This window comes from Amblyomma maculatum, chromosome 1 (genome assembly GCF_055883805.1).
Source record: "Amblyomma maculatum isolate TAMU_Amacu chromosome 1, ASM5588380v1, whole genome shotgun sequence".
NCBI lineage: Eukaryota > Metazoa > Arthropoda > Arachnida > Ixodida > Ixodidae > Amblyomma > Amblyomma maculatum.
In genome coordinates this window covers 258,484,174-258,511,058 of record NC_139344.1, presented here as the reverse complement: position 1 = coordinate 258,511,058, position 26,885 = coordinate 258,484,174, and the positions used below count along the sequence as shown (strand labels likewise).

At 50.6% G+C, this 26,885-nt stretch overlaps 4 protein-coding genes across 7 annotated transcripts in view; 3 read left to right on the top strand and 1 right to left on the bottom strand.

The window, feature by feature from the left end:
• LOC146206318 (uncharacterized) overlaps window positions 1-13,978 on the top strand; it is a 52,845-nt gene extending 38,867 nt beyond the window's left edge. Inside the window, exons 7-8 of the mRNA XM_084590970.1 lie at window positions 13,520-13,639; window positions 13,887-13,978. Of these exons, the coding sequence (XP_084447096.1) occupies window positions 13,520-13,639; window positions 13,887-13,978 (212 nt within the window). The remainder of the gene's footprint in view (window positions 1-13,519; window positions 13,640-13,886) is intronic.
• NTPase (ectonucleoside triphosphate diphosphohydrolase NTPase) lies at window positions 13,178-22,132 on the bottom strand. Of its 3 annotated transcripts, XM_084590961.1 has the most exons (8): window positions 21,832-22,132; window positions 20,657-20,699; window positions 15,446-16,054; window positions 15,226-15,385; window positions 14,968-15,171; window positions 14,777-14,911; window positions 14,489-14,635; window positions 13,178-14,421 (listed from the first exon to the last, which is right to left on the bottom strand). In XM_084590961.1, exons 3-8 carry the CDS (start codon window positions 16,042-16,044, stop codon window positions 13,975-13,977), a joined length of 1,692 nt encoding a protein of 563 aa, XP_084447087.1. In that variant the 5' UTR covers window positions 16,045-16,054; window positions 20,657-20,699; window positions 21,832-22,132; the 3' UTR covers window positions 13,178-13,974. The 3 variants fall into 3 exon arrangements, with proteins under 3 accessions (XP_084447087.1, XP_084447086.1, XP_084447089.1); XM_084590960.1 differs by lacking the exon at window positions 20,657-20,699 and having other exon boundaries at window positions 21,832-22,131; XM_084590963.1 differs by lacking the exons at window positions 20,657-20,699; window positions 21,832-22,132 and adding an exon at window positions 20,993-21,344.
• Window positions 16,721-17,795, top strand: LOC146206317 (uncharacterized). The gene has a single exon (XM_084590968.1). It carries the CDS (start codon window positions 16,769-16,771, stop codon window positions 17,699-17,701), a length of 933 nt encoding a protein of 310 aa, XP_084447094.1. The 5' UTR covers window positions 16,721-16,768; the 3' UTR covers window positions 17,702-17,795.
• A 186-nt stretch (window positions 22,133-22,318) lies between the features above and the next one.
• Sou (required for meiotic nuclear division 5 protein souji) lies at window positions 22,319-23,878 on the top strand. 2 transcript variants are annotated; one of them, XM_084590967.1, is made up of 3 exons: window positions 22,319-22,665; window positions 22,729-22,874; window positions 22,944-23,878. In XM_084590967.1, exons 1-3 carry the CDS (start codon window positions 22,530-22,532, stop codon window positions 23,814-23,816), a joined length of 1,155 nt encoding a protein of 384 aa, XP_084447093.1. In that variant the 5' UTR covers window positions 22,319-22,529; the 3' UTR covers window positions 23,817-23,878. The 2 variants fall into 2 exon arrangements, with proteins under 2 accessions (XP_084447093.1, XP_084447092.1); XM_084590966.1 differs by having other exon boundaries at window positions 22,319-22,874.
• The last annotated feature ends 3,007 nt before the right edge of the window (window positions 23,879-26,885 follow it).

Genomic DNA, 26,885 nt, shown 5'->3' with positions numbered 1-26,885 from the left:
GTTTCGATGGAAGCGAAACGGAGTGGCGTCCGTGTGCTGTACGATGTCGTGCACGTTAAAGAACCCCAGGTGGTCGAAATTTCCGGAGTCCTCCACTACGGCGTCTCTCATAGCCTGAGTCGCTTTGGGACGTTAAACCCCACAAACCAACCAGGCATGCACTTTAGGGGAGCTTGATATAGCCGCAACTTATTGAGGTCATCAACATATTACCACTGTTAACCCTAACAGTGCGACACGATGAAAACGCATCTCTCAGCACCCAGTGGTTCTGCTTCATGTATGCGACTTCCTCCCTGGGAGTGATGCGGCGAAGGAGAAAAATAGAGAAAATTAGGGGCGTTTTCCTGATTTCTAGAGCAGCGGGAGACAATTATGGCAACACTGCGAAAGACCCTCTGGCGTGAGCGAAGCAGTGACCGCACTCGTTTAATGTAGCCCAGTCACTGGACAGATGACGTACACGAACTCGGGATTCGCTGATGCCACAACGGACTCGCCATTAACGGCATTCTTTTCTATAATGTTCCCGTTAGCTCTGCAGCCTCAGGTAGACACCGGTCGCTAAGAGACGCCAGCAGCCAAGCGCTGGCTCCACTTATCACAATGCACACACTACGGCGAAAACTGCAAGAGTGAAGCATTTTTAAAAGTGGTGCCAGAGTGTAAACAGAAATTCATTCGCTTAAAATATACTTTGTCTATCCATCGTGCGGTAGAGTTCCATCCTGAAGGAACAGCCGCGTTCCGGCGGAGTTACGGCGAAGATGTTCTCCTTCGAGCCACTTAGCTTGTGCACTGCCAAACGACGCTTCACACACCAGCGCGACCGCTGGACACTTTTTCCAAAGTCAGCGTTCAATTAAACGCGTTAAAAACACCCGTGACGCCAAAATCGTGCCTAAATTGCGCTCTTCCCAGCAATCGAGGTCACGCGTTTACGAAGCAGTTTGGATGCCTTTTTCGTGCGCGGTTCTGCTCCACTGGGCCACTTGCAGCAGCCATGCTGGCTAGTCTTGCGTCCTCTGCGTCGTCTCTCCTTTTCCATGAAGCAGCCTGCCCAGCTCAGATTCCTCGGGATCCACTCTGTGACCATGAGCTCTCTGGCACGTCTCGCCACTACAGGACGCGTCATTATTTCACCACTTGAGGCGCTGGCGAGAGGTTAGGCTAGTTGTCGACCGCCAACACAATTCCTTCGAGCCATGCGCGTGGGGTATCGCGCCTATTTGTCGCAGGAGCGCTTCACTGCGGGGCTCCGCGAAGGCGGATGGCGCAATCGGAACGGGAAGAAGCGCGCCAACAGGTGTCCGGGCAAAAATCGGCGCTGCACTGGCACGGCCGGCGAACCCTTGCGCAACGCTAGGATACGTGGGCGCTGCCGTTGCGAGCCGTGCGTACTACGCGGCGTCTCCCACGACTGCTGCCATTGATAAATGCCGGGCCCCCAGGTAGCGAGCCACCTGTGGGCTCAGTGGCATCGCTCGGCCGTCCGTGCCGATCAAGACGTCGTGGACAGCGGGCTTTATGCTGCCCTCGAGTTGGAAACCCTCGCCTCAGAGTTTCAGCCGCATCCATTGCGCCTCGTACGGTCCAGGCATCTTTCGGGTGTTTGGGGCGCGCTGAAGGAGCGGTCAAGGCTGTCGGATGGGCGACCGGATGCCTCTCTTGTTACTTTTCTAGCCGGTACTCGCTGAAAGGGAATTTTTTCTACAACGCACTCGCATAGGGAGGGGGAAAAAAAAATAATTCGCAGGTTTTACTTTCATCGTTTATTCTTTCTCTCTCTCTCTCTTTTTTTTTTTTTTTTTTTCAAATCTTGATGAGCGAGCTGCGCAAAGCGTACCAGCAAGGCGTTGGCAAAAGCTTTTTCACTGGCCATAGAATAATCCTCCAAGAAGAGAAACTTCTAACCCGCTACATAGCCTCCGCGGGCGCCTTTTTTGTTATTCTTACCTCTGCGCTTCCCGCCTAAGGAGATCCGTCATTAGAGGGCGGTTGCGTACGTGGCTGCTCAATATGTATCCACAGGTGGAAGGCACACAAGCGATCGTTTACGCGCTTTCCTCGTCAGACCCAGGTTTCGTTATCGATCGCGGGAAAACGCGTTGCCGGCAAGCAGGCTGTGAATGAGGACAGTTTTCCTTCGGTCAGTTCCACACTTAGCGTGGTGCTGCTAATTGAGCGCGTTTCAGGTCTAGGCACCGCTCACGCAGTCGTCCTGGCTGTAGCGTGCATTGTGACCTGACTCTGCGTGTAGTCCTGAGATTTTGCGTCACCGAAGTCGGATCTAACATTGGAAACACTACAAGTTCAGGGGGACAAAAACGAAGCGGCAAATGCCTCCCACCTTTTCGTTCCCCCTTAAAAAGAAGAAAAGAAACGTAAAGAAATGCCGGTCGATTGGTGCGGTTGAACTAAATGCGAATTAGGTGCATTTGCACGTCGCTTTTCCCTTCGGTTTCGGGTGGCACATACTCACTGGCATACCGTCGTATTCCACCACACTATGCGAAAGACCACCCTGCATTAGAACCCCGATTCAACCGAGTCGTGCGGACGTGCCTGCACGCAGTAGTCAGTCTGACTTGGGATGCAAGGGTTCCGGTGGGTTCGATTGCCATCTCGATTGCCCAAGTTGACAGCCTTCTGCCAATTAGGCCATGGCATGTCGTCTTGTGACGTCACGCAAACGGCCGACACAGATACAGCGTTCCGCACGCACCTGGAGGCGTCAGAAGTCGCACAGCGACAAAAATGGCGGAGTCTAGCAAGAACGCACCAAAAGTCTGAAACCAATGACTTTGGCCTACCATCATGCGTTGCTGTGAATCACATTAATGCTCCTCTGCATGCTCCCGCAGAGAGCAGAGTGCGCGAAGGTCCGCCATTATGTTCATGTTTTGCATGCGAGAAAGCCGCCGCTCGGGCCACGAAAAGGCATCGCAGGTGGTGTACCGCACTTACTTTTTCTTAGCTCGCAACAGATCAGAAACAATAGCCACTGACGCAAATTCGCATCTTTCTTTTCAAGGAAAACACTGCCGAAAGTTCTGCACGCTTGCGGTACTGTTGTGCCCTGCGGTCCCACGTGCGTACTTCTCTCCCCGGTGCTCCGGTAACGGTAACGCAGTGCTTAGAGTTGGCGGTGCGCGCTATGCTACAGCATAGCGCGCACCGCCAACTCTGCGGGCCATACACGCACCTCAGAGGCACCACTATTGGGCATCGCGCAGACGCAGCATTGAGGGGGGGAGGGGGGGGGGGGGGGTAATCCCAAGTTTGACTGAAGTATCTGTTGTATATGGTCCAGAGCGAGGATAGACCACCTGCAGTCCCCTGGCTAGGGTAACACTGCAGGCGACAGACAGGTGCAGTGTGATTGACCGCGACCAATAATATCAAAGGGCTGCCACCAGACATTACGAGTGGTGGTCGTGCCCGTCTCCAGGGATCGTCTGTTGGTGCAGCTACCACATGTCACCGTATTAAATGTCACCAAGTGAACCAGCTGTCTCGGAACTACTGGGCTCCAGCCTATTTTCCTCGTCACTGGAAACACTGCTCGAGTTTATATCGACTCCAACGGTTCAGACGGAACTTTCATTGTTCATCTTTTTAACGATTGCCTCGTCCCTGCTACATTTCTTTTTTCTTTCTAATTCGTCCAAGCTGAAAGAAATAAAAAAGACATCTGGATTGCGCTAAATTGTAGACAACCTACATTTCTTTTCCTGATTTTTTTTTTTTTTTCTGGACATCTGCGTCAAGTTTTTCGAAACTCCTGGCCGATAAAAGAGAGGGAAAAAAATGCGTCAGCGTGCGTTCCGACGAAATGTGTACCAGAGCATCTGGTGCGTCACAAGCGACGGCAGGTGAGCGCGCTCTGTTGAGGAGGATATGACGCAATCAATACAGAGGCACAAACAAAACAGAAGAGCGACAGCAATCGATGTTCAGATGGACACGCTCGGGTAATCCTTACGAATGAATGAACAAACATGAAGCGAAGAGTACAGAAGTAGTCAATAAGGGAGAGACTTAACAATCAAACTAGTCTATTCGGCACTGCACAGCTGCCTGGGGCATTAAATGCCGCGAATATATATATATATATATATATATATATATATATATATATATATATATATATATATATATATATATATATATATATATATATATATATATATATATATATATATATATATATAACACACACACACACACACATGCTAGCTAAAGAGCCGAACGTCATTTATGTGTTATGAAGAATTGGCATTTCATTTCATAGTTTAAAACTGGGTAATTATTTATCTGTCACAATTTACTCAAGACATGGAAATTTCTGCTAGCAACGAACTCAGGAATCAGCACTACATCATCTGTTCACCACACCCCGTGCCTTGAATCGTGATCGATCAACCAGCTAATACGTTTATGAGGTTTAACTTCGATCAGTGTGTTAAATATATATATATATATATGACATAACAAGAAGTGCATACTGTAAAACCTTTCAAAGGAAACACATTGAAACCAGGTATTATTTTTCGTTTTAATCCAATCACACTTCGTTAACGAATGGCGTAATTGCAATATAAGAGAGGAGTCTCTGGAAAAGGATTTGATGTTGGGAAAGGTTGAGGGTCGCCGGAGAAGGGGTAGACAGCGAACGCGATGGTTAGATGGCATCCTCGAGGCGCTGCAGATGAAGTTATGTGATGTTAGGAAGATAGTGAGAGACCGGAAAGCGTGGCGTGACATGGTTCATAAGGTCATGAAGAGTCGGACACGACTGAACGACTGTACTGAACTGAACTGAACTGAACTGAACTGAATGGAAAAGTACAATGTAACATCTACATCTGCTTTCTACATAGTTTCTCCGTACCCGAGAAGTGTACTATAGTTTCACTATGGCGCGTGTCGGTATTAGTAAAAGACTAATTAGCTGTTTTCAATTATTGGCTTGAGGAATCAAGCGTCAATACAACAGTTGTAGGTGATCTTGAAAAACAGCTGACTGAAAATTTGTGCCAGCCTACCGCCGGCGCTAAATAGTATTTTTACCGGCCTTAAACGATAACTCGCCCAGATAAGAAATGCAAACGGTTTCTTGGGTTCATCACGGACTATCGTGCAGCAAGCAGCAGCATGTTTTCACATGTCTATGTGTTTCATTGATTAAACGTTCTTCGCTGAGCTAATCTGACGGTTATGCTTGGCCTTTTCATGGATATATGCTTGTTGCGTCTCAATGATTAAATATTGTATTGCTGAGTTAATCAGGAGGTTATGCTTCTTGACCATACATTACATGTGCATCACAGAGACAATTCTGCCCCTGTGCTGTGGTTTGTCCTCATGGCCACGGCATCGGCCACCGTTGATTCCCCGCTTTGCCCACTGTTCCCGTCCTCGCACACGACGATACTGTTGGACAGACAAGCCAGGCAGAGCAACTGCAGAAAGTGGTCACTGATGCCCAGCTACAGTGGCTAGAATAGCCCAGCTGCGAATGCCAAGGCAGACTCCCCCCTGCCGCCATCGCGGCAGCTGCGGCGGAGCAGCCTGTGACGTCACCTTCTTTTTCGCTTTGCTTTTGAAGCGGTTGCCCACTGGCCGAACTTTTCCCCATCGCTCCCGATTAGAGACGGCTCGGTACGCGTCGCAGTCTTTCCTCTTCCGATTAGAGCATCATCGTTATGCGCCGCACCTCAGGCAGACACGTGCTCTTATGAGGTAGGCCTCCTCCGTGACGCAGCCTCTCATCCGCTCGCAAAGGTCAAAGTTGAAATCGGCTTCAGAGGACGTTTTTTTTTTTTTTCGTTTTTTAGAGAATGCAGGTAGAAATGCTAAAACCTCTTGAGAGGAACAGACGTTTCGGTACCGACTCGGCACCTTTGAGAGCAACAGACACGCGCGAGTTTTAACCTTCACTTGCACTGCCACTATTCCAGGAAAGGGAGGGTGTTGCCAGCGCGTAAGTCTACCCGGGTTGGGAAAAGAATAATGGTCATCGCGGGACGGTGAAGGGCAGACTTTACGACGTTGGGAACGCCATGTAGCACACACGCTGACGGAAGTGATTCAATGTACCAATATTCGAAGAGTATTCGCTTAAAAGGGTGGGGTTCGATGTCAACGACCTTTGCGTGACTATGGATGCGATGGCCCGCGTCCTCCCAACGCTCCGCAAAAGCACTGCCCTCTCGGTCGAAATTTCGGACAGCATATCTATGCTGGCGAAGCTTTTGCGGAAAGTTCTTCATTTCGCCGATGTAGCTGGAACAGGCAGCACAGTCGAGTTCGTAGAAGATGCCAGGTGCCCGTTCCTTCGGTGCGCGGTCTTTCGGTCGAGGCATGCATGCAGCACCCGAACAAGGGCGTAGCCAGGGGGTGGGGGAGGTGTCAGCACCCCGCGAAATTTTATAGCCCTGTATCACCCGTCCTTATCCGTCTCCTTTCGGCTTCATTTTCTGTTTTCCGGTCTCCCTCCTTCACAGCTGCAGTAAGATAGACTGGCTTGGTTTGTGGGGTTTAACGTCCCAAAGTAACTCAAGCTATGAGAGACGCCGCAGTGGAGAACTTCGGAAATTTCGACCACCTGGGGTTCTTCAACATGCACTAATATTGCACAGCCCAAGGATGCCTTGCTTGTCGTCTCCATCGAAAGGCGGCCGCCGCGGCGGGAATTCGATCCCGCATCCTTGGGCACAGCAGTCGAGCGCTGTAACCACTGCGCCACCCCGGCGGGGCGCAATGAGATAGAGGTGGATTTGTTCTGGACGTGATAAAATTGGGACCAGGACGGCGGTATCGCGACGGGTCGGTTGCCTTGAAGACAGAACTGCTAGGAATGGACTCTGGCTTGCCTGCGTATTTAAAGAAGTGATTTTCTGCTGCTGTGATGCGGTCGACGTAGCGCTCATGGCTTCTGCGAATGCATGGGCGGACGAGAAGGAATCCGATGCTCGAGCTGGCGGCGAAGAAGAATGCATCAAAACTATTTCTTCTTTAGCGGTTGCTGGAACTCGCAGGCACGGGCGTTGAACAAGCGTCTTTCGGCTTGGGAAATTTGCGCATGCGTCTCCCCGGACCCGTTGAGCACACCTCTTCGGACGAGAGTCAACGCCCGATCGCGCGTCTACCAGAGTAGCTCGCGTTCTTTGCGATTCACTTGCGCGCACTGAGCGACAGCTCGAGGGCAGATGACAGTTTTTTTCTTCCTCCATGGCAGATGATTCTCAAAGAAAGCCGCCATGTTTAAAACCCTCGTTGCGACAGGTCCGGACATAGGCCCGAGGAATAATAGCTTCCCTCAACCTTTGAATGAGCCTTAGATGCCGCAGTGAGTCCCGGCCTGTGTGGTCACCGCTAGGCGGGCTGCTCGGGGATAGGAGGAGAACGGAGGAAAAGGGTTCTGCCTTGAAAGAAATGTTAGCAAGGTTTTGCTTGGCGGTTTAGCATTGATAAACTGGCACACAATTTGGGAAAGTGTTAAAAGTCGTTAGTTTTTTTTCTTCTTTGTTTTGCTTTTGGGAATGGATTGCACATTAATATCTGTCTGATTTCTCGGTGGACACCTATATAATGAACGGCGTACAATTAGAGGCACATATATGGTCGGTTGGAATCCCTATCTCAAACTAGCCTCCGTCTTGGGTGATGGATGATATATGGGAAGCGAAATGGCACCACTCAGAACGCTGCTGCACAAATAACAGGTGCGCCACAATGTTGGTACGAAATCACGTTATATTTTTGTTGCCACTTTCTGCTCACACCAGTCGTGAGGCTAGTAAGGCCTTAGTAGAACTTTCGATCTCGAGGCAGCGCGAGCGAAAGACCCCTTTGGTTGGCCGCTGCGCGACGTGTTATTGTCCTCGTAAAAATGGCGCATACCCACAAGGGAGATTGGTCACGTTTGCTGCCGCTCTCTCGCGCAGTGCATCTCGTCGTCTTCATCGACTTCCAAACGTCGGTCCGCAACGGATTCAAACTCATCGTTGATTGGTCCGTCCTCGTGAGGTGCATTAAGCGGTCTCCAACTTTCATTACCTTCCCCGGCAGTCGCCAATTTCGCCGATCTTTGAACGAATACTCACCTTGAAACCCTAGCCTCGAACCGGAAGCGCAATGAAACGTGACGTGCTGCATCACACACTTCGCATTTTGCCAGAAAAGTTAAATCGGTTGCATTTTTCTTTTTTACCTGAGACGCCACATTCTCGTCGAAAAGAAGCGTGGAAAATGACGGCTCCATAGTCAACATGCGCCGCCTGCAGTGTGGTGCGTGCATATACTACGTGAGCGCCCCCCCCCCCCCCCTTCTTTCCTCAAATGCTCTGCCTTCACCCCACCTCCCCTTCCTAGCTGTTTTCGTATTTGCACTGATTGTCTCTCGCTTGTTCCTTAGTTTTTATTCTGCCGGCACCGCTCGCGTCGTACCTCGACTCTGACTCGCCATCGAGCGCGTCATCCAAATGGCGAGTTTGGCGCGCACGTTATGTCTCTAGCATACATACAAATACGTAAACACTCGCAATATGCACCTGATCCTCTGGAGTGTGCGAACCAGTGAGTCGATGTCGGCGCTGGCGCAAGTTTTCGTCAGATAGACTCTTATTATTTTTTTTCGTTTGCTTTTATACGAACGCCGCCGATATCCCTATGCTGCATCCACTCTCTGCGTTTCTCTCCCACGCACACACGCTTTCATTTCAGAGCTCTTTTTTTTCTTTCTCTTGCGCTTGGCGCTCCACTGCTGAGCTCCAAGGACGCGGCGGCCGCGTTTCGATGGGTGCGAAATGCAAGGCGCACTGAGCGATGTCAACGCACGTTGAAGAACACCAGGGAATCGAAATTATCCCGAGCTCTTCACTACGGCTTCTCTCATAGCCTGAGTCGCTTTGGGACCTTAAACCCTATTAAACCAAGCTGCCTTTTCGTTTCCCAAAGATTTTAATAAGCAATCAGTACAAGCATTTCGTACAGGCGCGCTCACGTGACGATGCAGTCAGCGCTTTGAAGAGCGAAAAAAAGGATGCGTGCCTACAGGGTTGCCAACCGGACGCATGAGTGCCTCCTCGAAAGAGAGGCTGTGAGATCCCGAAACCCTTGCGAACGAAAGGTGACGGGAAGGAGGAGCACTATTAATGCTGTCGCCTCTGTGACGCCTGTTGAACAGGCATCTTTTGAAGCATCGTAAGGAACAAAGCCGCAGAAACGACATAACATAGGCAAGGAGACAACACAGGGCTCTCCTCGCCTAGAGATTGTCCGGTTAGTGTTTCAAGTCCTTGATTATTCGCCAGGCTTCCACGGATATTCTCCCCTTGGCGTAATTCTCTATTATCGTGCTCGAGTCGCTGACAACGATCCCGCAATCAGGATCAGATATGGGAAGTGCGATGGCTAATTCTTCAGCCACTTCAGCGTATCGGGACTTAATGCTGGCGGATTGGACAAGCGTTCCGGCAGTATCGACGACTGCGACAGCGTATCGTCGATCGTCTTGATACTCGGCAGCGTCTACGAAGCGCACTTTCCGTAGTTCCGCAGCAGGGCTCTGGCCTGTCTTCTGCCTTGATTATACGTCAGGTGTACATTTCTCGGAACTTGTTCGACTCGGATGCCGTCCCTGACGTTCCGCGGAATCTCTTCTTTCTCACCGTGTTGACGGTGGTAGCCAATGCCAAGCCGCTCGAGTATGTGTCGTCCAGCTACGGTTGTCGTCAGTCTGTCTAGCTGCGAAATGTCCTGCGCTTCTGCGAGTTCGTCCAACGTGTTGTGGATTCCTAATTGTAGCAGGAGCTCTGTGCTAGTCTAATCTGACAGTCCAAGCCTCGGCGAGACACGCTTCATTAGGGATTTACTCTGAGCCAATGTTTCTGCCAGAAACTGTCTTTCAGGACTAAGGAACACCAGTTTCTGGTTGAAACATTGACTCGAAATGAGTCCCCACCTAGATGAAGAGGTTCTCAACCTCGCAATTTGCCTCTAGGCGCAAAGCACGCGCGCACGTACGCACAGAGAGAGAGAGACGCGCGGATGAACGGGGAAAGGGATTATACTTTAGTCCACTTGGCACGGAGCCTGAGTTTCCGCCAAATGCGAAAAAGTAACCAAGGTTCGTTATTCGGGATCTGCATCGTGCGGTATGCGTCGGCTTGCATCCCGTCTTTCCTCAGGCGGGTGTGGTGCGGAGCAAATGAAATGGCGCACCTGCTGTGCATTTCTGTTCGCACCAAATTACGGCTGCGTTAGAGCGCAAGCATTACCAATAGTTAGCAATGCGCATCTTTATCGCGAACACTCAAAAATCTACCCGCCTCAGCCACTGGTTCGTTTGCGGTGAAACTGCACACGGAGCTTGCTCATCGTGGTAACTTTGCTGATAGCTGTTTTGGCTACGCATGATGGAAACGCACAGAAATCGAACAACCAAAAGTCACCAACGCCAATCTGCCGCCGGCGGTGGGGCTATCCGTTGTTTGCTAAGAAAAACACTAGGATCAAAAGGACCCCGAGGCGAGCATTGCATGGTTTGTGAGTCCTCTGCAGACGATAGATGGCGCACTCACCGCCCTTTGGATAAAGACCTTTGGCGGCGATCTCGCGTTCGCCGTTTTTGGTTCATCAGATTATGTGTTTGCATAACGCGCCTCCAAACCAGGTAACTACCATTGTCAAACTTACTACGTTAACAAAGCCGTGCCGAGTTGGCAGGCGCTCACCATATTCACAAAGTTGCATGCGTACACGCAAAAAAGGGCTCTCTATTGGCTCTTTGCTCTGGCCAAGGTGGCGGCGAATCGGGAGCAGTTTACAGGTGTTGTTGGATCACTCTCATTGGCAGAAAACTGCGTCGGACTTCGCAATTTTGGGCGGAGAAATCGAGCACACGTTTTCGAAAATCGAGTCTACAAAATTGGAATTTATTCCTGCATTCGAGTGAGGTCCTACACGAGCCAAGAATCCGCCACAGACTTAGTGTGTGGTGAAAAAATGCGCAGAAAGGCGGGCCCGCGACAGGCTGTTTCACCGTGCCCCATTTGCTCGTGCCACTACTACGGGTGATGCGCGGCTTTCCGGTCGGTCTCCCGACTAATTGAGCAGCGGGGGCAGGCGTGGCTTGCACGCCAGCAGCACTCGGGGTTAGACATAAGGAGGAGCGGGGCGCGGTTCGGAGGGCGGCAAGTTCCTTCTGTGAAGCCGTCGACGAAATCGCCAATTCCTCGTAGTCTCATTCCTCCCTAGCTCCCTTCCATGACACACGAAGGAAGCCAACGGCCACCGAAAACCATACGCGAATGTCTAATTTGTAGTGTCGTTCAGTGTGTGAAATTAATAATGCAACGTGCGTTTTATTCTTTCCATGGTGCTGGAGATAGGACTGCACGAAAGGATGGCACGTACGTACACAGCGGAGAAGCGCTTGTCCCGTTTCTTTCAGTTCATAGAGTTCTACTATGGAATCACACCAACTGATCGCGGCTGCAGCTAACTCTTCCAGATGCACAGTGACAGAGTTATGGTGCCAGCCTTAAACAAATGCCCGCCACTGGACTCCCTGTGTCCGACTCATCATGTGCCGGGGAAGCAGAGAAAAATTGCAGCTCATAAAAACCAACTTTCAGACATTTCACTGACGGCACAATTAACAAAGATGTTTAAGGTCTTAATTAGTGGCGAATAAAATCACGCCATCAGGGGCTGCAGGAACAGAATTTTGCGACGGCGCTTGCTACATCTCGCCTCTCCTTGTGCCGTCATTGCCACAGCCAGATCGACTGGCTACATTTTACTATCCTAGTACGCTCTAGACTCCCGTCCCACTCTGCTCGGCGGAAGCGAAAAATGTCCACGCGCGGAGAAAGCACAGAGAGGAGCCGTTAAGCGCTGAGGCGCAGCCGCCGCAGTGGCGCGCAATATTGGAGAGCGAGCGCGGGTGAAAGCCCCGCCCCATTTTCCGAGTGTGACGTGCTCGTGACGTAGCCTTCGCCGTGACCGCGTGGCGAAGGCGCGCGTACGCACAACCCCCTCCTCCTCGCAGACAGCCCGACCTGAATGGGCGCTCCCGGGAGCGCGGGCAGCCGCCACGCTGTCGTGGGCGCGACCCCCAACACAGCTGTGAAGTAACCCGTTACTCAGCGCCATTTACACGCTGCAATCGGCCGCGGGAGGTGTACCCTGGTTCCGGCTACCGAGCCCCGGTGCTCGAGCGGACTCACTACTACTACCCACACGACGCGCTTTTTTCTTCTACAATCAAACAAGACACAATAAAAAGAAACATAACGTGTCACGCGCATTTTCTGGCTTCACAGTGTGCGTCCTCTCGCTGACTAACAGAAGCGAAATGTCGAAATAAGAGCGAGGATAGAATTGAACAAAAGCTAAAACTCGCCCCACCACCTGTGCATTCCATGCGGTGTCAGCAGACGGAGAAATGCCTGAGCTTCAGGAAGCGTTGTTGCGATTGCACGCAGGCGCGCGTAGAGCGCAGCTGCATGCATACATTGTCCATTTTCTTTTAGTAACCCAGATTGCAACAAAAACAAAACCCTTACGGCGCTCTTTTTCTTCCTTCATGGCGCACATGGGCAGAAACATAAAAGAGGGGGAAAAAGAAAAACTTGCTTGGCACGCAAACGATTTGGAATGCTGAAGCTTGGAATACCAGAATAATTTAACGCATACAGAAGTATATATTTGCGCAGCTACTTAAGCAACCACTTACCATCTGACCAAGACATTAGTGGCTTTCTTGAGCTGTCGGTGTCCTTTGTCGACATAACTATCACAGAAGGCACAGCTCGTTTCTTACATCTTTATTGCTATGAGTTGATGTTACTCCTACACAGAAAACAATCCGCAGTGTTAGAAATCGCAAACGTGTAACGATAACACTGAACTACTGCGCACGAAAGTTTTGCCAATTGTCCAGACCATGGCCTTGCAAAAGGACTAATCTAAATATGTTCTCTGTTCGTGATTCGGCAGCTTTTGTGCGAGCACGGAAAATGCACCTCATTAAAATGACAGCAACCCTTTCACTAAAGCGTCCCATCCCCCTTCGGCGCTCTACGAAGAGGTCATTATTTTATACATCCTTCACATAACTAAAGCAATGTGCAGGAGTGGAAAAAATTAAACTCTGACACACAAGTGATTTGTACTTGCAGTATTATTTTATTGATACGATCACTAATCAGACAACATAGCACAAAAGAAGCATGGAGTTTGTGCAGCTATTGACCATACCCGTTGTTTATGGCGCGGGAAACAATCAACTTGCGGAAAAAATGAAAAAACAAAAATTGTGCGTACTCTGTCACTCAGGTATCCATGTTTGAGCTTGCATAAATGTACGTTTCATATTTTCTTTATTCTCCATAGTAGATTCAAGTGATATTTTCACCATAAAAAAATTATAACACTGCTTGAAAAAGACACCTCGTGCCTCATTTCTTGCGACAATAGATTCAGAACCTTCACTGCTTTCGTGCAGGTCCTGAGGCGCACCGTCTCCAAATTGAGTTTGGCAACCTGATCACACTGGGAAGCGTTCGCCGTCAGACAAGAACTGGGCTAAAGCTCATCAAGACCTTCTACCGGCCTTGTAAAACATGTGAGTAATACAAACCTCCAATGTAACAAGCATAAAACAATCTCATAACACTTGATATAAACTTGCATAGTTGCCTCACTTTGATTAAGCAGTCAGTCAACAAAGATGATGACCCTATCAAAGTATGTAAATGGAGTATACAAGGCACATGTCGAGAAAAGTGGCAGTGCACTTGAGCAGCCCGCAGGGTTGTGCACTGCACTTGAGTGATGGAGAGTATGCATCAGGAAGCTCGCTTGCATTGCAGTGGACGAAGAGCTGAGTGACCACTCGGTCCGCTTGGCAGTGGGTCTCCCCTTGGTGCTGTTGCTGCCTCTCCTGCTCCTGTCAGCAGCCTAGGACGGAGGGTTCAGCTTGGCCCGCGACTGCTTGCGTGCCAGCAGGAGGAAGATCGCTGCCAGTACCAGTAGCAAGACGAACAGCACCACAAGCAGGACAAACAAGTTGAAGCCAATGCTGGGTGCTGATGGCAGGGCAGCGGGGATGGCATTTGTGGCATTGATCATAAAGCCCAGGGACCAGCCTAATTCGTAGCCATTCGCCTTCTTTTCAAATGTCAGGCTAGGCCAAGTGGCTTCGGTGAACCCATACTTGTCAAGCAGCAGATCCCGGATGTACATGGACTGTAGGCAGTAACGGGAAAGGAAGCGCTCGGGTGTGCCCGTTTTCACAGCTTCATCCCAGGAAGCAGAGCAGATCCAATCTGAGGCATTCAGGAAGGCACTCAGGGACTTGCCTGTAGAGTTGAGGCCTTTAATGGTGTAGAAGAAGGCGGAAACACCCTGGAAAATAACGAGTGCAGTGAATGAAATATCGCATGCTGCTGGGAAATAATTTCTTTAGACTTACCACAAATTTCATATGATGAGGCACAGGCACTGCAGGTGTTTCCATGCAGTCAGTGTAATTATTTTTCTTGCACAGGCTGGGGTCCATCAGCTGTACCATGGTATTTCTGCATCCAGTGCTTGTACCATCCCCAACAAATGTGAACACCTGCAAAAAAAAAAAATATATATATATATATTTTTTTTTATGTTTCGTTTTATGCAAAATAAAGCCGATTTTTACAGTGATGCTTCTCTTTGTTTCCCTTCATTTTTGTGCATGAGATATTGCACGATGCTGTGCACTTACAGTGTTGGGATGCTGCTGCAGCCAGACCTCAGTGACTGGAGTCTTGGTACAGTAGCTCTCAAAAACGTCTTCTGCAGTTCTGTTGAAACTGAAGCCAGAGTTGTGACACGGACTCTTCACATTTCTTGCATATCCCTGTAATAGCAGCCCGACTGAGAGCACAAGGGAGACAGGGACAGACTGCTGCTCACCTGTTCAGCCACTATGTGGGCCAGATACCTTCTTTCCATCTCATTTACTCCGTAACAGAGGTATGTCACAGAGAACACGTTGTAGCGCTGGCCATACAGCTGCAGGGTGCTCACGTCATTTGACGTCACATCGTCATCAACAGCAAATGCAATCTGTGTGGATGCTCCCCCGAGGTCCATAGTACCAAGAGTGCCTGCATCTTCCTGCAGAACAAGGGGTGCTGTTAGCAGCAGGCTGAACTAGTATGCTCTCCTCACCGATGCTGGAGGGATCACTTCAAACAGGTAATTGGTGGAGAGCCAGGCGAAGAGGCCTTCGTCGTGGCCGCTCAGGATAGTGGCCTGCCGCAGGCCCATGGGCTCCAGTGCGCACTCCACCGCCATGAGGATGGCATCCGCCTCCATAGGGTTGGTGAGGCTGCAAAGAGGACCTCTGTAGGGCAGCCCCCCCCCGAGGGCGAAAGCGCAGGTAGCCTACTTGAGCAGCCGCATGCCAGCCGTGGCGCCGAGGTAGACGGGCGGCTGTAGGTCTGCCCGCACCTCCCTCACGGCCTGCGTCAGCGCCGGGCCCGTGAGCCGCGGTCCAAGGCTGCTGATGCCGCCGTCGACGTCACGGTAGCCCATCTGTACGACGCGGCCGGTGCCCAGGTACTTGGCGCCCTCCCAGTGGTATAACGTGGCCTTGCTGTGGCTAGAGCCGGCGTCCACCACGATACCGTGCACGAAGGGCACACGGCCCCCGGTCAGCCCGTACGCCATGGACACTAGCAGCAGGCCGAGCAGCCCCAGCACGGCGCACAGCACGCCCAGCAGCCCCCAGTTTGCGAGGAACAGGTGCGGTGACCGCTGGTGGCGCACGTACAGCGTGTCACCGGGGCGCACGCGGAGCGCTCCCAGTGACGCACCTCCACGCAGGGGCTCATTGGAGCGAGTGTAGAGTGCAAGCGCCGGGTCGTACTCCTGGCCCCGGTCGTGGCAGAAGGCGCCCAGCAGGCTCTCGGCCGTGGCGCCCGCGTGTGTGCGCACCGTCACCGGGCTCTGGTCGGGCGCCGTGGCGCTCTTCAGTTGCACCTCCATCTCAGCGGCCCTGCGCACAGACTCCCTCAGTAGCCACGGGTCGGCGCCCGCGGCGCGCTCCCGCTTAGCGCCCGCAGCCACGCACGCTGACGCGCACTGACGTAGCAGCGCGTCAGCGCCTGTTTGCCGATCAATGGAGAACTACTATTTCGGGGACGCCGCAGCATCGCGAGCCGCGGCTCCGAGCCACGTGTCCAAGCAACGGCAGGTGCGCAGCGCGCGCTAGGCGAATGCATGCCGCTGGGCCTCCGTCGCCATGGCGACGCGCCGTAAATGAAAGCTGCTCGGCCGGGCGACGTCAGCGTGACGTCGCGCTCGGAAAAGTTCGGCTACTCTCGTTGACCAAATAAGGGCAGCGCTCCGGCGGCGGACTCCGCTGCGGCCAGCATGCGATTTGAGCAGGGCCCTGGTGCCCCACCGCGGTTCCCAGACCAGCCCGGGGCCTGAAAATCAGCGGCTACGGCCGGAAAGTGCCGGCTGGCAGCATCAGCGCCGAGCCCTAGCCGCTGGCGGCTGCGCAGCAGGCCCTTTAAACATCATAAGGTGGCGCAGTGAATGAAGCCGACGTCAGCGCGACGTCAGGCCAGCGGCGTGTCGCGATTGGACGCCGGGGGTTCCGGCTCGCCAAATAAGGCAGCGGGGCTCCCCGGGGCCCATTCATACGGCGGCGGCGGCTCGCGAGCGCGTACGTCGCTGCCACACGGATGGGGACTCCCTAGCCGTCATGACGATGGACGGGCTGGACACGCTGTCTCGCGACTGCCTCCAGTTCAACCTGAGCTTCGAGTCGTTCAAGGCGACCGGCGCCGGCGGCCTCGCACCTCCCGAGGGCTCCGACGACCCGCTCAATACGCCCGTGTCTACCACCGCCGAGCTGATCACATTCTTCGCCACCGATGCGGTCATCCCAGACCCGGTGCCCATCTCGGGCGAGCCAGCCCACCGTTGGCCTGCCGAGAGAGGGGCGACCAGTCCGCTTCGCACCGAAGAAGCCAAGGACCCGTACGGGCGTCTCGCCTACCGCGGAACCTTCACCACCGCCTGGCCAGGGCCCGATGCGGGGCCCTTCTTCGAGCAGCCCGAGCCCTTCCCGCCGCTCGACTCGTTCAAGGCGCCCGCCTATACGGCCGAGCCGGAGCCCGCAAAGTACCCCTGGTTCGCCTACGAGCCTCCCCATGCGCCTACCGCCGCCTCGACAGCTACGGCCAAGCCCGAGGAGTCGACGGCTACGCTCGCGGAGTACAACCAGGCGACGAGCAAAGGCCACGAGATCCTGAGCCAGGCGTACCAGAACAGTCCTGTGCCGCTTAAGCTGGTGCCGGTCAAGCCGCGCAAGTACCCCAACCGGCCGAGCAAAACGCCCGTGCACGAGCGACCCTACGCGTGCCCCATCGAGGGCTGCGACCGGCGGTTCTCGCGCTCCGACGAGCTCACGCGGCACATCCGCATCCACACGGGCCAGAAGCCGTTTCGCTGCAACATCTGCCTGCGCTCCTTCTCGCGCTCCGATCACCTGACCACGCATATTCGGACTCACACGGGCGAGAAGCCCTTCACCTGCGACGCGTGCGGCCGAAAGTTCGCGCGCTCCGACGAGCGAAAGCGGCATGCGAAGGTGCACCTCAAGCACCGGCTCAAGAAGGAGGACCACCCGTGAGCGCCGCCGCCCAGTGTTGTACATAGTGCTCTGTAAATACCCCCGTCCCATCTCTCATCCCGAACAATAAAACACAATGCGCATCGCCGCCCTGTGGTCGTCTCTCGAGGCGCGAACTTCGGCGCGCCGCACCAGCTTCTGGTGACCGCGCGCCGGGGTGAAACGCCGCCACCTGTTCGCCACCTGGCCGCGCGCGAACCCCTGGCCGCCAGGGGACGGCCACGGGCCCTGCACGAGCAATGTCGGAAGCATCCCTACTCGCGAAACGCGCAACAGGTGATCGAAGGCGGCTCCTAACGGACGCCGCCGCGTCAACAGCTGCGCGCTGATTGCACCTGTTGCTTTCAGCGCGCGCGCTTGACACAGATCTCGGCTTTGTTTGCGGAAATATTCGGGAACGACAGTTCCATGTCATATTACAGCTCCACTTAACTACGCGCAGCACGGAACATAACCGCAGCACTTGCGCCCTCGGCGTAGGTATTACGGGCCGATCTAAGTTCGCTTCCGCGCTCCCATAAAGCCGGCCCCAGCGCTTGTTTAGCACGAGTCTCAAGCTTAGTTCGCAGCGTTTCACTAAACTCGCAACGCTGGCGAGCTCACTAGGCGGCGAACTTTCATCTGGCGCGCGCGCGCTGCGTTGTACTAGTTCGGTGGCATTACGGAGCCATGACTCACAGCTAGCGCCAGGTGTTGGTTTGGGCCCGCTTCGCGCGCAAGCCAAAGCTAATTCCCAGTTCACCATTACGAACTTCGGTCCTATACCTTTAAACTGATCCAGTGGGGCCTTCTAACTCGACCTCAGCGCCCACTAAAGGCTTCAAAATGACGCGAAAAGCCAGCGCAAAGGGCAGACCCTTGCGCGTCGTTGCGCACGCGTTTGTCGAGCCAGCGGATTGAGCGCGAGAGCGCGCTCGGCACTCAACGAACGCGAGGTAAGTGAATGAACGACCATACCGGCACAAAAACTCTGCTCAGAATATCGGAACTATGGACTTCATTCTCCGGGCGATCTCTACAAAACTACCTCCGAACGAATTTATTCAACGGTACTAAAAACAGTTTCGAGACCGTAAGAAATTGAGCCATGCTTGTTCCCCACGAATGATCCGTGTAATCTGCTGACGACACGGACCATCAAGAACCGGGACTTGGGACGTAAAATACTCCACTCGCTGTATAACAAGGAACAGCTGACGGTGGCCGTAAGTAACCTACGTATGTTACGTTGCTATTAATAACGACAGCAGATGTTTGGCCAAGCAATGTAGCAGACCAACATTTCGATATGCAAACCGCCTTTCTGCCACCTTTAACTTGGCAGCGACGAGAGCGTCCTCTCCTTACTGAGAAATTACATTCCACCATACTACGGAACGTTCAGAGCTCTTCCATTAAAAATACTTGTCCGTTAGTACCAATTTAAGAGTATATCAGGAAATAATTTCCACTATCAACACACACGGCGGCATTTGAATTGCTTTGATGGCGCCGCCAAAAGCGATCAGATTCTACCGCAAACGTCTTCATCAACACCCAGGGTTTGCCAGTCACAGCTGCTCCCGCACTCCGCCAGCTCGCGGCTTCCCGCAGGTCATCCACCAGGCACCCACTCGGCTAACTCCGAACCACGCATGACATTAACGTCCTCGGGGCAAACGAACATTTTAAAAATGACAGGAAGTAAAACAACGGCTGAGCAAATTTTTCGAAACCATTTTTTTCCCATTTCCATACAGCGCCACACGAAACCAAAAAAATAATGCAAACATGCCCGTTGTGTGAACGTTCCAGAGCATAAGCGACGTCGATTACTGATCGGTAATCCACAATGTTCTCAGAAATAAGAAATTTTTGTTAAAATGTCTAAACTGCAGTTTAGTTAAACCTTGCATCTCCTAGAGGTGGCAATGAGAGTTTAAACTACATCCACTTGCGGGTTTCCACTCATTCACATTTCTCTGTAGCTCATATGCGGATTGCCGATATATATATATATATATATATATATATATATATATATATATATATATATATATATATAGCTGGCGCAATTAGATTCCAAAATTCTGATAATAGGCATTCGTGTGCCAAACATTACGGGGCGCTCACTACTGCAGCAACAAAACATGAATTAAATAAATTTAAAACCAAAACAAAGTTACAAATTCACACGTCCTGAGCGGGTAAGTGAAATTATGAACATGAAAAAAAAAAAAAAACTAAAGCTGCCGTATTTGCAATGACTCTCTGGTGTAATTTTTATAATAAACGCCTTTCAAATTAGAGCGCTTACACGGAAGTTCTCCAGGGTAACTTTTGCAACCATTTTTAACGCATATGCACAGCAAGAGGCCCTTACTTTACACTGCCTTGGTACTAGTTCCAGTGGACAGCACTGAAAGGCAGGAGCACATCTTGGCCCCTATGAATGCCTTCACGAGAAGCCGGACGGAAACAGTTAAAAAAAAAAAAGAAAATAAATAAACCTACTGACGTAGGCGAGGTAAGAGGTATGCGCTCAGGTGTTCGATCTAGACACAATCTGAATACTGATGGCACTACATTACTACGCGGACTCCTCCGTCTGCAGAAATCGGGCCCGGTAGTCCTCCGCGTAGGTTGCGAAACCAATGCGCCGGTGTGTAGCCGAACACACATCGCAAGTTCGCACTAGCGTAACTCATGGCTTCTCACGCAAACTTTTTTGTGCGTTTTAGATACGGTGACCACGTACCAATTTAACATATTCATTCTGGTACCGAGCCCCTCAACGGTCGCGAACGGTACTACTGATTTCGTTACTATTTTTTCTCTAAGACAGCTAGCAGCAAGCAGATGCATCGCGGCTTGTTTCCCGAACACACATCGCAAGTTCGATTGTTTATCCGTTAAAAGCCGAACAAGCGCAGTGAATCAACAAGTTGCTCACAGAAACGAAAGAAGTGTACTTACTACGTGAAGAGACGTATCTCTTATGCCGCTGCGCTTCAAGATACTGAGAATAGGCGAAAGAGCAAACGTTAGCAAATCTGAGCGGAGAGAAAATCTCCGCAAAGCCTTAAAGCCGTGACCCCAGCCAGTAATCAGCAGCTTCGCGCAATTGATTAAGCTGGACCTTGGACTGGGCGTCATGTCTCAAACCAAGGCAGATATTACAGACAGCATTTCGCATTACACTGAGGACGGGAAGCGCGCCAAAGTACACGAAAAAAAAAAAAAAAAAAAAAAAAAAAAAAAAAAAAAAACAAGGCATCCAAATATGCATGTAGCAGAAAAGAGGTGTATTACCGGTATAAAAAGGCCAAAACACAACCGTCAAACGCTGCAGAAGAGCTAAGTTATCCAAAGCAAGACGGTTATCTGAACCCTCTAGGCAGTTGATGAACACAGCGTATCAGAAGTCCTTGCTTCTAGCTACATACCAGTCTCTACGACGCCCACCGTTTCTACGCTTGATGCATAACCGAAGGCCCGCCCAATGCGATTACTCCCATTACATCCCCTTTCCAGGTTTCGCATCTGGCGGCATGCTGAGTGAATCAAAGGTCAAAAGACATTTTTTTTTTTTTTCCATGAATCACAGCGCCGTTAACAACAACAAGCGTTTAGCAGCGTCGACGCTCCCCCATCTTTGCCAGCCAGCTACAGCGCATCAGTAGCCTGCTTTTTTTTTTTTTTTTAAGTTGTCTCCAACCTGCTTAAAACTGGACACGATATCATGCTCAGTCGAAACGAAGCACTGCTAATTGAATGGCACGTAACTGCAGATCCTTCGGCAGCACTCACGCGAAGAAAACATTGAAACAGAAACGGCAGCCACCTGTAACCTGCAGCTATTCACCGAACGTATACATACTTCCATTGGTTAAACTTGAAAATACACACACAGTGAACGCAAACCATCTCCGCAGCTTTACAACAGCCGGTACGCACCAGTGCCTGCGTGGTAGCGAAGTCTCCAGCCAGATAGCCGCAGCGAAACTGCGGTCGAGCTGTTTACTTGCGAAAGAAACCGCGAACATCTACGTGCAATCGACCTTTGACTTCTCTTGAAGGCCAGACAAGATTAATTGCGATCACGACTTTCATGCAACAAGACAACGCGCATGATAAGAGGGGAACCTTACCATCAATGTGTGCAAATTTGGTACTCGCTGCAGACACCTAGATGAAGGAGCCGGCAAAGTGCAGAACTTGTGCAGCCACTCACTTTGTTGTGCAGCAAGTGCATAGGCCCGGAAAGTTTTTGCATTTGCAGAAGCTAAGGTTTAAAACACGGAACATCTTACAAGGCCAACAAGGAAAAAAATGCACGCAATGTGCCAAGATTCTCTCTCGCTTGGCCAGCTGCGCAAAATTTGCGCGCTTGCAATCCAACACCGTCCAAATAGCCGTGCCATGGCCATACCGGCCATACGACCCTTGCTCAAGGGCTTGCTTGCGTGCATATTTAGTTGCGAATTGAGCCATGCTAAACAATGTTTTTGTGCATTAAAAACAAGAAGTGTATTTGATAATTTTCATTTAGTGCTGTACTAGCAAAATAAGTCCTCATACAAACACCATAAAAATATTTTTTGTTTTTTGCTATCAATTACCCACGGGACGCTGCAATCGACATCGACAAGTCAGCTGATGCTGAGCGACTGTAAACTTGGCTGTTATATTGCACATTACACGACGCTCTACGTCCTTATGTTGGTGGTGTTTGTTGCTGTGTGCCAGTATAACGTTTAAAATAATGATAATACTCCACAATTAGCATAGGTACTACCCAGGGAGCTGGAAGGAATCGCGTTCTAGTGCGTTGCCTTACTGAGTCACGATGGAGTCCTGTTTGGCTGTCGAGCGTGAAATTGACAAAGTTCTGAGTAAATTTGGCACTCTGAGTGAACATACAAAAAGCACACTGAGTGAGTTGATAGCTTACGTGCAAGAAATGTATCGGGAGCTCGGCGAATGTAAGTGTTGCTTATGTGGCTTCTCGCAACTGGCAGCCAAGTCTTTGTTTTGGTTTTGCGCAGTGCCTGCAGATGCTGACGTGACGACTTCTCACGGCATAGCTCTCACACAGTGCGCTCAAAAGATCAAGGACGTAAGCAGCTCGCTGGCGACAGAGCACCGAGATCTGCACGGGACGGTGTCTAAAGTCGGCAAAGCCATTGACAAGGTGCGCCGTCAGACGCTGCGCTCAGTATGGTGGTAGTAAACTTGTACGTGTTTTATGTTGTCGTTTCAGAACTTCGTGCCCGACTTTTGGGCCACGAGCAGCGAGGAGGTGTTCGAAGGGAGCGACAAGAAAACGGCGCTGAATCAGGTGATCGGAGAGCACTTGCTGCGACAGGGTATGCTGGATATAGCTGAAGAGCTGTCGCGCGAGGCACGACTCGAATCTGCACAGAAGGAGCCGTTTGCCGAACTAAATAACGTGCTGGACGCGCTGAAGCGGCGCGACCTGGGTCCCGCACTCGCCTGGGTGACACAGCACGAGCTGCAAGGTACGGCTCTGCACTTCCAATTGCATCGGCTTCACCTAGTCGGCCTGCTGCAGCGCGGCGCAGCAGCTGAGGCGATCGCGTATTCTCGCGCGCACCTCGCGCCGCTGGCCCGTCAGCATGAGCGCGACCTGCAGGTGCTGATGGGTAGCCTTGCTTTTCTCCGCGTGCCTGGTGGCTTGGCGCGGTCGCCGTACGCCTTTCTGCTCGAGCCATCGCTCTGGAGCGACACATGCGAGGCGTTCACCCGTGACGCCTGCGCGCTCCTTGGCTTGTCAGTGCGCAGCCCGCTGGCGGTGTGTGTCGAGGCCGGCAGCTTGGCTCTTCCCGCGCTTCTAAACATCAAGCAGGTCATGTTGCAGCGCCAGGTGGCTGGCGTCTGGAGCACCCGCGACGAGCTGCCCATCGAGATACGGCTGGGCTGCCAGTTCCACTCAGTGTTCGCCTGCCCCATCCTCCGCCAGCAGAGCAGCGACGCCAATCCTCCCATGCGGCTCGTCTGCGGCCACGTGATCTCGCGCGATGCTCTGCACAAGCTGGCCAGTGGCAGCAAGCTCAAGTGCCCCTACTGCCCAGTGGAGCAGAACCCCTCTGATGCCCGGCTCATTCACTTCTAAGACTCCACGCCCCTGTAAAATAAACTGTACCAAGCCCACATAAAATAATGCTTACTCGTATGGGTTTGTGGTGATGAGAACTTGCATGTCGGTGCTAAACCCCTAAAGCATCGCATCAGTTCACCTCTATAAACAATGGCATTACATCCCTGATGCAACTGTTTCGACACATTAATTACAGACCCATTTTCACAGCTGATTAACTTCAACCACCTTACTGCGTGGATTAAAATGTTATCACACTCCTAAGAATGTGCAGTCTGTGTCACCGTTGTGTAGAGCTGTCAAGAACTGTGCACCAATCGGCAAAACCACATTGGAAAGAAGTCCACCTTGCTTGCAGATGTATGTGGTTCTGCTTCTGAGCAAGTGTTGCCCCCAAATGCTAAAAACTGCAATGTGGTGCCAATCTGTCCAGGCAGGTGTGCTACAACGTTCCATAGTAGAGTGATGCAGGCCATGAAATTACTTATACAAGACCCCGCCGGGGTGGCGCAGTGGTTACAGCGCTCGACTACTGTTCCCAAAGATGCGGGATCGAATCCCGGCCTCGGCAGCCAATTTTCGATGCAGGTGAAAACAAGGTGCCCGTGTGCTGTGCGATGTCAGTGCACAGAACCCTAGGTGGTCGAAATTTCCGGAGTCCTCCACTACGGCGTCTCTCATAGCCTGAGTCGCTTTGGGACGTTAAACGCCACAAACCAAACCAAACTTATACCTGGGTCACACATCACTTCTCCATGCCTTTACTGCAAAGGAGGTTTATTGTTCTAAAGGGGCCAAACCAAAAAGGAGCAGCGGCACAGCTACACAGCAAGAGCTAAGGAGATAGATACGATGGTGATGATATTGACGCAAACAACATTCGCACAATCTGTTGACCGGCAAAATCAGTTTAAATATATAGAAAAGTTGAAGTCAAGTTTGGCAATGTGAAATAAGTCATACGTTAGCCAGAAAATACTTCCCAATGAAAAATGAACGCACAACAAAAAGGGCAATGAAGTAGAAACACTGCATGGAAGCAAAGCATGTGTGTATCGATGCGGCTGATGAAAATAATTGAAGTGGTATCTCAACAGTCCAGATTTTTAAAGTTCATTGTAACGTGAAATTAAACCTTGCATATAGTTAGGCTTAAATATAACATTCAAAATTATATCTGTGGCAATGTTTTCGTTTTCTGAGCTCGCTTGCAGGTGCTCATCTTTGGGCTACTCCTTTACGCAGCTTGAAGGCCGCTGCCAACCGCCTTTCCCGCCACGGGCCTTTTTCGCAAAGCTCTCGAGACTTTGCCATGTAGCTGCACGCCAACTGTCTTTGGAGCAAAGAATCTTGATCCTAAAGGCCTTACAAGTGCCCGTGTGACAGGGACATTATACAAGTTGGACATTACACAATTTTTAAAGGCCCAGCCAATACTTGAAGGAAAGCCTGAAGGAGGAAAAGATGAGGTGTGGTTGCATCACTGTTTCTTTGTCAGTTATTAATTGTGCACATCGTCAAAGCTTATAGTTTCGAAGAAAAAGGTGAATATAAAAGTGGACAATAAATTACTTCCTAAAGGTTCTACACATGTACTCGATAAAGGCAATCTTTGGTTTGGTTTATAGGGTTTAAAGTCCCAATCTGCCTAAGGTTATGAAGGACGTCTCAGTAAAGGGCACAGAAGGTTGGACTACCTGAGGCTCTGTACAGACATTGCACAGTACACGAGCGCCTTGCTTTTCACTTACATTGCAAAGTGGCTATTGTGACCAGGATTTATACTGCACTCTCAGGATTTGCCGTCGAGCACCCCAACCACTGAGCTACAGCTGCAGGGAAATAAATATGGCTTACCAAGATACTTTGTTGGACGCTGTTTAAATTAATAAGGGAAATAAAGGCAGTGTATTAGTTTCAGCTTTGTAAGAAGTGCTTGTGTAAACTGCCATTGTGAGCTACATACTAAAGATGTCTTATATTGCCTCCTTTCCACAAAATTTTCTGCAGTGTGCTATGATTCATATATTTGTAATTAAAATTCAAAGGGAGAGGGCACACAAACTGGAAGTCAATTATAACTAATGAGCAATCTTCATCCCCGGATTTGACATGTAGAACATGACCACTGTTATTATAAGCTATGTCTGTGATGGACGCTTCACTTGCAAGCTTTTTTTGCAACATCATAAACAGCTGTACAGTTTTATTGGGTTTCTGGAATGTTCTACAGAAACAAATGCTGGTGCCAAAAAATTTTTTCGCTTGAATCCAGAGTGGTAATGAGCACGACATGTAGCCTTAAAATGCAAATTTGTAGTTTCACTTTCATTTTAAAAAATGTTTCACAATATGAATCTTCCTAGCAATGCCAGACATCTTGGAGTCCAGTGGACACTGCTGAACTTCATGCCCACTGAAATCCAGTAAGTTGGCAAACCATTAAAACATATTCATCTACAGTTGCACTAACTACATAATGCTCCAGCATTGTCTCTGGAGGCTCAAGTGATAACTGAGATCACTGCATGTGTCTAGTTTTGGTATGCTAGACAAGATGCACGCTTATTGCGGCACCATTTTGAAAGGCGCAAGGATTGGCAGAGTTAACAAAGCTAACCAACAAGCATAAAGTGTTTAAAATTGAGTAAAATATGGAGAGAATCGAGCATGCTCTAAAAAACAGTGGTAGCCTCAAAATAGTTCAGAGTAAACTAAGCATCGGCAAAAATCAGATGCATTCTCTAAAGGACAAGGCGCGCAAATGTCATTGCCAATGTGGATAAGATATTCAAAGTGGCTGAGGAGTTTTACAGTGATCTATACAGTAGCTAAAATAATTAGGACGATAATGAGAATGGCAGCAGTTCAGAGCAATTAGACGTTCCATCAGTAATGAAAGAAGTAAACAAAGCTTTAGAAGCCATGATAAAGGGGAAGGCAGCTTGGGAAGATCAGGTAAGTGTATATTTGTTGAATCACGGTGGGGATATAGTATTAGAAACTGACCATCTTGTATACGCAATGCCTCATGATCTTGATTGGATTGGAATCTTGGAAGGAAGCTACTATTATCCTAATCTA

Excerpts from the sequence above, each read along its gene's own strand:
- NTPase (XM_084590961.1), bottom strand. The coding sequence starts at position 16,044 with ATGGAGGTGCAACTGAAGAGCGCCACGGCGCCCGACCAGAGCCCGGTG. Across the intron at positions 14,912-14,967 it reads CCCACATAGTGGCTGAACAG|GGATATGCAAGAAATGTGAA; the intron begins GTGAGCAGCAGT and ends CTGCTATTACAG. Across the intron at positions 14,636-14,776 it reads TGCAGCAGCATCCCAACACT|GTGTTCACATTTGTTGGGGA; the intron begins GTAAGTGCACAG and ends TTTTTTTTGCAG.
- LOC146206317 (XM_084590968.1), top strand. The coding sequence starts at position 16,769 with ATGACGATGGACGGGCTGGACACGCTGTCTCGCGACTGCCTCCAGTTC.
- Sou (XM_084590966.1), top strand. The coding sequence starts at position 22,530 with ATGGAGTCCTGTTTGGCTGTCGAGCGTGAAATTGACAAAGTTCTGAGT. Across the intron at positions 22,875-22,943 it reads TCGGCAAAGCCATTGACAAG|AACTTCGTGCCCGACTTTTG; the intron begins GTGCGCCGTCAG and ends TTGTCGTTTCAG.